The sequence below is a fragment of the Papaver somniferum genome, chromosome 7, assembly GCF_003573695.1.
Source record: "Papaver somniferum cultivar HN1 chromosome 7, ASM357369v1, whole genome shotgun sequence".
Taxonomy (NCBI): Eukaryota; Viridiplantae; Streptophyta; class Magnoliopsida; order Ranunculales; family Papaveraceae; genus Papaver; species Papaver somniferum.
The window spans coordinates 17604603-17614209 of NC_039364.1; the positions used below are offsets into that span (position 1 = coordinate 17604603).

Below are 9607 nucleotides of genomic sequence, written 5' to 3' on the forward strand. Positions count from 1 at the left end.
CACCTTTTCAAGTTTCTATAGACTTACAGTTGTGTTTACATGGATAGTTTATTACAAGCGAGGACTATTTGAATTGGGTGTATGCGTTCTGTATTAAATTGGATATAACTGGTTGTATTAACTTCTACTTGTAGAGTCCAAGCGTTGAAATTGTCACTTACAAGAGAATTCTCTTCATAGACGAAGCGGTTATTTTGGATGTGGGAGACCACATAAATATACAAGCCCACACATGCATATGAGGCAAGATTGTGTGTATCTGACAGATAAATGTCTCCTAATTTTTTGTCTGTGACTTAAAATTATTTGGTTACTTATAAAACGTATTAATAATGTTAACTTCTTATTAAATGTGTATTTCATATGAAATACAAACTATCTTTTTTTGTAGGGAATCCCGGTTTAGCTGTGTTCATGAAGGCGAGGTGATGGAACTAGATTGCTCGTAGGTCTGCGCCTACTACTGGTGGTGTTAAGAACTTGCACTGATACCATTTTGGAACTTTGCTATTCGGTAAATTTCTGCTCTCGAGTTCAAACAGTTAACCATTGATATGGACCCTTAAACACTCTATACGAATCCAAGAAGAAAAAAAAAAGGACAAACGGGTATTTATATATTAACGCCCAATAGCGATAAAATGATTTTCAAGATAGGTGGTGGGCGAAGAGAATTGTTTTCAATTTGAAGGTTGATTAGTTTTTTTTTGCAATTGAATGCAGTAAGAAAGATACAAATCCTTATTCATGATACCGGTCTTGACCAATGACCATATTTATCGCTGCATTAGAGGACAGAACTAGAAGGAATACGTTGTCAGCAGCATGCATGTTGCAGGCTCCACCATTCATTTATTAAACCGGTTGGACTTTGAATTTGGTAAACTTTTATGCATCCTACTGTTTATTCGTGTCAAACGTGTTGGTAGGTTGATCAAGGATTAGATTAGGAAATCTAGTTGGTTAAGGAAATCAAGTACTTGTGTCTTAAGTATAGAAGTTTAAGAGGTTTGTTCTTAGAGCTAAGATTAGGAAACCCTATACTTGTACGAAAGTATTCGTTGTTAAGGAATGTGTCCACTCCTATTGATGTGTATAAATAGCCCTAGAGAGAACTAGAGAAAACACACCAAAAATAAGTAAGAGTTCTCTTCTTCTCGTCTAAAGGCTTTGTATATTCCAACCTATACGGTGATATATAAGAGTCTGAAATACTTTCTTGACCAAAAACTCTCTTCTATGGAGCAACAAAAACGGATATCAAAACTTCTAGGATATGATTATGAGATGCAAGGGAAAATAAAATATTGCAGCAGATGCTTTGTCACGCACCATTGGATCTCACTTTAGTTTGAGTGCACCAATTTTCTCTGGAGTCACTGAAATAATTCAAGAATGCCATTCAGATGCTGAGCTAAGTATACTCATTCAAAAAATCATTGATTCTCCTTCTTGCAAACTCAATTTTTTATATACTGATGATGTTTTGCGCTACAAAGGAAGAATAGTTGCGGTACCTACTTCTTTATGGTGTACCAAACTTCTTGAGGAGTTTCACTCAAACCCTATAGGGGGTCATTCAGGATTTTTTAGAACTTATAAGCGTCTACAACATCATTTTTATTGGAAGGGAATGAGGCAAGAAATCAAAGATTTTATTGCTCACTGTGAGGTGTGTCAAAGAAATAAAATATAAGTTATTTCACCACCAGGATTACTGAGTCCACTTCTCATTCCTTCTGACGTATGGATTGATATATCCATGGATTTTATTGATGGTTTTACTCTTTCCAATCGCAAGAATGCAATTTTCGTAGTTTTTGATCGTCTATCCAAGTATGCACATTTTATTCCTCTAACGCACCCCTATTCTGCTAGCTCTATTGCAGAAGTGTTTGTCAGAGAAATTTTCCGACTTCATGTATGCCAAGAAGCATAGTAAGTGATCGAGATCCCATTTTTATGAGCAACTTTTGGGAAGCTTATTTCAAGCTACGAAATACACAGCTATGTCGAAGTTCTGCATATCACCCTCAAAGTGATGGTCAAGCTGAAGTTACAAATATGACATTAGAATGTTATTTGTGGTGTTTTGCTGGTATGAATCCAAAGGATTGGACAAAATGGCTACCATGGGATGAATGGTGGTACAACATGAGTCATCATTCTGCAATCAATATGACTCCTTATCAAGATCTTTACAGTCTTCCACCACCAACAATTTCAGCTTATTTACCTGGTACAACTTCAGTGCACGATGTGGATGTCAATCTTAAAGCAAGAGATCATACGCTTAAACTATTAAAATCACATCTCCATGATGCTCAGGAAAGGATGAAAGCACACACTGATGCTCATCGCACTGAAAGGAAGTTTTCTATAGGTGATTGGGTTTTTCTTCGTCTACAACCTTATAGACAAAGAACTGTTACTAACCAATCATTTTCTAAGATTTCTCCAAGATTTTATGGCCCTTTTCTTGTTCTTAAGAAGATAGGCTCAGTGGATTATAAATTGTAACTCCCACCAGAGAGTCGCATTAATCCAGTTTTTCATGTTTCTCAATTGAAACTGAAATTAGGAGTAGCAAATTCTGTTCAAAAAATTTTACCATCTGTTATTGATTATGATAAGTGGGAACCATAGGATGTTTTTGGAGCGCAAACTTTTTAGAAAAGGCTCCTATACTGGTACTAAATGGTTAGTTAAATGGATGGATCACCCAACTGATGAAGCTACATGGGAGGGATGTTGCGGTACCAACACTAAGTTGGCTTAGTTTATGGTAAAAGAGTAGGAAAGGATTGTACTGATCTTTTGGTGCGTAGCTGAATTGCTTCTTCGCTTTCCAGATTTTCAGGCTTGAGGACAAGCCATTTTTCATCCATGGAGGGATGTTGCGGTACCAACACTAAATTGGCTTAGTTTCCTTTAATTAGAATGATTAATTTTAGCTTGTCTTTAATTCTATACTTAGTTAGGATCCCAAAATTAGTATAACTAGATTTTCAAGTATTTAGAGTTATAAATACAACCCATGGGTTTTGTAATCACTTAAGAATTAATACAAAACTCAAGTTCTTCTTCAACTTCTATTCTAACTCTTTTTCTCCTTCTTCTTAACCTTCTTAACCTCTCAAATTCTGTGTCTAACCCCTATTAAAAGGGTATTTATCCAGGTTACTTGTGTGCATAATTTGTTCACAACACCCTTTTCTATGTGTGAGTATCATCTTCACATTGATTATTGGTTTGAACCCTAACACTTTTTTTTCGACAATAAGAAGAAATCTCCAACACACCGGTGCTTAATGAGGTTTGCTTTACTTGAGATTATATGGACCCTTGATAGAATTAGGAGTGAAAAAATACTTGTGGTCGGTTTGTTTGATCACCGCATATTATTATTGGATACAATGCTGAGCAAGAATTCATTACAAGAAGCCCATTTAGTGAACCTTAACGTTGTTGCCTTTATTTATTTATTTTTGAATAAGGAAGGATATATATTAAAAAGAAAAGATATGTACAAAATTTACATGAGATCACAGGATCTCTAGAGAATCCACAAAAGATCTAAAGGAACCTATTACTTAGAATCTATAGCGTCCCATTGAAACAAAACTTGATTAACAAAGTAATCTTTGAAAATATCCTTAACTGAACCCCACAAGTAAATGTTCTGGAAGATTATAATATTTATGTCTTCAAAATATCTATTTCTTCCACCTTGAACTCGTGTATTCCTCTCCTTCCAAAACTCCCAAAATATTGCGTAGGAAGTTACGTGCCAAATGGTTGATCTCCTCTTGCTGAATTTCTATAGTTTCCAGCTCTTCCACAGGGTATTAAACATCTCTGGCATAGTCCAATTTACCTTTAAAGAAGAAAAGAAAAAATCCCAGAAGAGTTTTGTCCACTTACAATGAATAAAGATATGCTTTAAGTCTTCCTCCTCCTCATTGCATAACACACACATAGTTGAAGGGATTTCCACTCTTCTTTGTCTTAGCATACATCTAGTAGGTAATGACTCATGAAGTGAAGCCCACGTCAAAAACAAAACTTTTGGTGGAATGAGTTTGTTCTCTAACAAACCTGCAAAGTCCTGTGTATCCTCAATAAGCTTTTCATACGCCGTCTTTGTCTTATAGTCTCCTGCAATTGCATCTTTTACCCCTTCAGAAAGTCAATCCTTTCTGTCGGATTTAAAGCTCTTGTGAACATCATAGTCATGTTGCTTCCCAAAATATCTGCCACCATCACAGTCTTTTGTGTGCTTAACTTGTACAATATTGTATACTTATTCTATAACTCCGGATTCCCAATTCAGCAATCATGCCAAAACCGTAAATTTATTCCATTACCCACTTTAATATCCACCACTGCAAGGAAATCTTTACTAGCTTTTGCAATAGTAAGCCACATACTTTTCCCAACAACCTCATTAGTAATTGCAGGAATGATACAACTCTCACTAGAATTAGTCTTTTCTGCCATAATTTTTCTCCACCAGGAATCCTTTTCTCTTGCATACCTCCAAAGCCATTTCGACAGCAAAGATCTATTAACGTGGTTGCCTTTATTGATATACGGAAAATGGGTTCTTTTCCAAATATTTTTAAAACATGGTTCTAATTGACAAAAAAAAATTAGTATGGGTGTAATGAACACCAAAAAAATAGCAAGAATGAAATTGGATTCATCCTGACATGAAAACTTAAAATATAACAAGGATGAAACTGGATGCATCCTGATGTAAATTAAAAATAAGAAAAAGTATTTGGAAATGGGTATGATGAAACTGTTTACATTCTGGCTATTTTTACATTCTCTTCTATTTAAACAGTATCTAATTTTACATGTCTTTTCACCCAGAAATTGTGGTAATGGATTAATTGACCAATATTGTGTTGATAATAAAACAACTCTTCATGATAAATGGCACGGAGCATTGCAATATTTCGGACTGGTCCTTTGATTTTGAAAGGACTGATGCTACACAAAAAAATGGAAAAAAACAAGATGGCAAATGACAATGAGATTCGTTTCCTTTCATCTTCTATCAAAATCAAACCCGGCCTTTCATATTCCATCAAATTCGAACCCAGCATTGTCCACTCCCTAATCATCAATTATCTTCCCCAACCTTCCATTTTGTTATATGCCTTGCAAATCTTTAAATCTATCATTATCTTTAAATGAAGAAAGGATTTTACTGAATAAGAACAACTCTTCAGTACAACTGTTTTTTTTTTTTTTGAAGCATGCTAATAAGAAAAATAACTAAATAGTTATTACACGTGGGAATGTGATTCCCATAGAGTCACTCAAAATGATTTGATTAAGAAAAACTGAATTCTTCTGTTCCCAAATTGATGTGGAAAGGTTTCCTTCTTGGATGTCGCCGACTGCAAAGTTTGCTAGTCCATCTGCTGCTCGGTTTATTTCTTTCTAATTATGTTGAATAACACAACACGGGACTTGACGTATTCGATGTATGATTTATTCAATCATTTCAGAGATACACCATGGAGCTTCCTTCGGATTGTTAATGAAGTGCACGAGATTTTCCGAGTCTGTCTCGAGTATGACTTTATTCCAACTTCTTTCATTTGTTGCTCGGGTTGATATTACTACAACCCACGTTTCCTCCGTTAGCGTTGTGGTGATACCTAGTGGCTGCGCAAGATCCAGTACCGTGTGCATACTCGAGTTCCGGCATATGAATCTTGCTCCCGCGATTCCGGGGTTGCCTCTAGCTGCACCATCAATATTTATTTTAAACCAGTCATGTATTGGCATATTCCACCCTGCCTGAATAGTTGTAGTAGTATGTTTCTGTTTGTCGTCAATCTGCACGGACTTTCCCCAGTGAGAATTGGAGGGGAGGTCGTTTTTGCCCATTCAAATTATTCTTGTTGCGCTAACGATATTGCCAAGATATCGTCATGGGTGGAGTGCTTCTGACTAAATACGAGCTCATTTCTAGTTGTTCATAAAGACCATAATAGGAATTGTGAAATTTTTGTGATGCATGAGGGGTTACCCCGAGTTTGTAGTAATTGTGAAATTTTTGTTTGGTGGTTGATGATAATTGGTCGGTGGTTACCCGGGGGTCGGTTTGTTGACATGTGATTAAAGAGGTTGGTCCAAGTGGTCGTATCCATTGGACAATGAATCAGCATGTGATTTTCTGTTTCAGGCTCCGCCTTGCAACGGGGGAATAGGTTTGAAGTGGAGAGGTTGATGCGACGGAGAAGAGATAAGATTGGTAAACCTTCATTAATATATTTCCACAAGAAAACATGAATTTTTGGAGGACACGATAAGGTCCATAAGAATTTTGTGTCTGGAAGGGTTTGTGGTTGAGGGTGAGGGAGCGAACTGTTTTCCTGTTTGATTAGACAGTTATACTCTGACGCTGTGGTATATTTACCAGACTTAGAGTGGAGACTTAGAGTGGGGCCAAATAATTTTGTCTGGGATGTTGTTGATTGGAAGGTGTATAATATGTTGTTGACTAGACAGTTATACCCTGACGCTGTTTGATTAGACTTAGGTGGGGCCAAATAATATGTTGGGTCACGGTGATGGGGAGAATACTTAGTTGATTGTGATTCCAGTTATGAGATATGGGATCAATTAAGTCCACAACATATTGAATGGGATCGCATAGGAGTGGATCAATTAAGTACAACTGTGGTTAATTAGGTGTCGAGTAACATGGCCCTTAGTATAGCTTAAGAAGTTTTGTATCTTCAAGGAAACGTTATAATACTTTCTTCTTGGGATGATATGTCTCTGTTAGCAAAATCTCGAATGACAAAGAGACTTGAGGTTGGTTAGGAAATAGGCAGAAAGACAATAATAAGAATCATTCCATTATGGGGAGGCTGCTCCAACACTTTTGAACCTCCCAGAGGCCTAGGTATTTTGATAATTAATATAGGAGGACAGGTGTTTTTACTAAAGGGAAAGCCGATTTTAGGATGGATTAAAAATATATAATCAAACTGGGGGAAATTCTCCCCTGATGGAACAAAAGACGATCTGTTCCAAACTTCCAATACATTTTAAACATCAGTGCCAGAACATGAAGAAGTAAATTTCTCGCCTTGATCAATTTTTTGCATTCCTAAATCCCAGAGGTGTACACGTGAATAGAGTTCCAGTTTTCTAAACAACGAAAAAAAACGAGATAGATGATTTATGATTTCGCAGATTCAACTATGAATAAATTGCTTTCTTCATATTTTTGTTGCAAATTGATGATTCTTATAATTATTATCTCCCAATTATCTAACGAGGTTCACTTAAATTTTACGCATGTAACCACGAAAAGAAAACCTGTTTATGTCCCTGTTAGCAAAATCCCCGCTTTTTCTTTTATCTTTTTGTCTTAGATCTGGCTCTTAAGCCCGTTCTGCATCACATCAAAAATTGTAGCATGGATGAGTTAAAAATTTTGCATCGATTTTTCTACAAACGTGGCTACGCCTCTGAATGTAGAGAGAGTTAAAAATCTGATCACTGAAATTCGACTTTGTAGGACAACAAGCTCTTATCAGAGCTGCTTAATTGTAAGTGTGAACACGTAAATCACGAAGGCATCTATATATTCACAAACAATGTGCGCACTTTAGGTAGATACTCGCTCTGAAGAGACAATCACATTAATTCCTTGGCTCAAAATCTTCGGGTTTATCATAGCCTCATCTAATATCATCGCCAAAGGCGTTTACATAGGGTGAGGTAAAGAAAACGAAGTATCCAAGTAAAACTCATGGGGCGTTAGACGAATATAAAGTGCTGAAATGTAAATAAGACGGGAGTTTACGTTGTTCGGCACTAAGGCCTACATCCACGGGGTTGTTGTTTCACTATATACTTGATGATTACAGAGATAGTCGAGTGACTTTGGAGTTTACATAGGTATGTGTATTGTAAAAGATAAACTTACACTCACAATCCTTCTCTCTCCCCCTCCTCTCTCTTAGTTTTTTCGATCCCCCTACTCTTGATGGGGAGGGGGTATTTATAGGGTTAGAGTGTGGGACCCGTTTCTGAGGGCCGTTGGAACCTTATCGTCTTATGCTTTGTGTCCATCACGCGGAGGTCTTCGTTCATTACTTGATCACACAGAGTCATCCTCGTTCGTTCCACGGGTTGCTCGACACGTATACTACTCAGAGTGTTTAATGCGGGTATTTGAGACGCATGCTCGTGTCAGACAAGTGTCTTCTGCCCCTGTCACGTCCATGTCAGTTAACCTTCTCTTCACCGTTGATCTTGGCTTCTTTTGGGGATCAGATAAAGTAACTCTTCGGGAGTTATTTGGTGTTCCGCAGTACATCGTGTTTTCGGTACATCTTTTAACTTCTGCCCTTAGATTTGTTCGGGCAAAGATCCGACGTCGACGGGATGGGCTTCTTGGCAGTGGGCGTGTGTCATCATGTTTTGATGACTTTTTCGGCGTGATCTCCACGTGTCTTCTTATATACACGTGTTTGATGATGAAATATGTACACACAATTTGCCCTTTTTCTTCGGGCTTGAGTGTTTAGTGGGAGCATTGAAGAAAACAGACGTTACATATTCTTCCTCTCTCCTAATAACTTGTCCTAGATACTTGGGGATGTTTCTTACTCGTGCATTAACTGCTCATTTAATGGGCACCTTTCCCATTCCTCCATTAACTTCCTTCTCTTTCTTTAGAGTATATTAAGGAGAGGAGAGAAAAATTAATTTCATTCTCCTGGAAAATTAATTTCATTCTCCCTGTCAGTCTTCATTCTTTGTTCTTCAACCATTAAATTCTCTCTGCCCTAGTATTAATCACGCTCGTTTTTTCTTTGTTTCTGGTTTGTTGTATTCTTTCGGGATTTTGTTTGTGGTGGTAAGGTTTCTTTCTTTTGTTTCTGTTGTTTTTAAGTTTTGTGTTGATTGTAAATTTTCTGCTGCTGTCGTCCCTCGTTTTTGATGAAGAACATATTTTGATGCATGTATGCTAGTTTGACCCTGTTCTTCTTCTCAAGTCGAGGAGGCCATTGTTTCACTTGTGTTGATTGGACTTTTAAGTTTAGGGTTTTAGAGTTTTAGGTAATTCAAGCATGTATGCTAGTTTTAGGGTTTCTGGGCTATGTTGAGATGGACTGCTAATTTTGTGGTTTTTTGATCTTTGGTGATGCCCTCGTGTTTGCTTCTAACTTGTTTTTGTTGTACCTCTTCGCAGCCATGTCTGACTGTCCGCGTCTTCCTTATCAAACTCCGGCTTCCAGTCTACCGAGATCCCCTCCGCGTAGAGAGTCTGATACATATCTACCTGGGGGATATGTCTCTAGATTGTCTCAAATGGATCCCCGCGGTAGTAAAGTTTCGTCTTCTTCTGGGACGAAGGCCTCTCCTCCTAGGAGAGGGGATCCATCGAAGAGTCCTTCCGGGTCTCGACACGCTGTCGGTCGTGCTGCTTTTCGTCCTCGTGATGACTCTAGGTGTACGCAGACACCTCCTCGTGGTGGCGCCTTCGATATTCCTCCTCTTCGTTCTGTAGTGCCCGTGCAGCACCCTCTGCCGCCGCCTCTAGTACTTTCTTGGGAAGAACTAC

The 9607-nt window shown here is 37.8% G+C and overlaps 1 protein-coding gene across 1 annotated transcript; it reads left to right on the forward strand.

Annotated features, from left to right (window-relative positions):
* The first annotated feature begins 2064 nt into the window (after positions 1-2064).
* On the forward strand, positions 2065-2520 carry LOC113294242. The gene has a single exon (XM_026542648.1). The coding sequence runs from the start codon at positions 2065-2067 to the stop codon at positions 2518-2520; it is 456 nt and encodes a 151-aa protein (XP_026398433.1).
* The last annotated feature ends 7087 nt before the right edge of the window (positions 2521-9607 follow it).

Bases quoted from the DNA above. Each gene is read 5' to 3' on its own strand.
- LOC113294242 (XM_026542648.1), top strand. From the start codon at position 2,065: ATGACATTAGAATGTTATTTGTGGTGTTTTGCTGGTATGAATCCAAAG.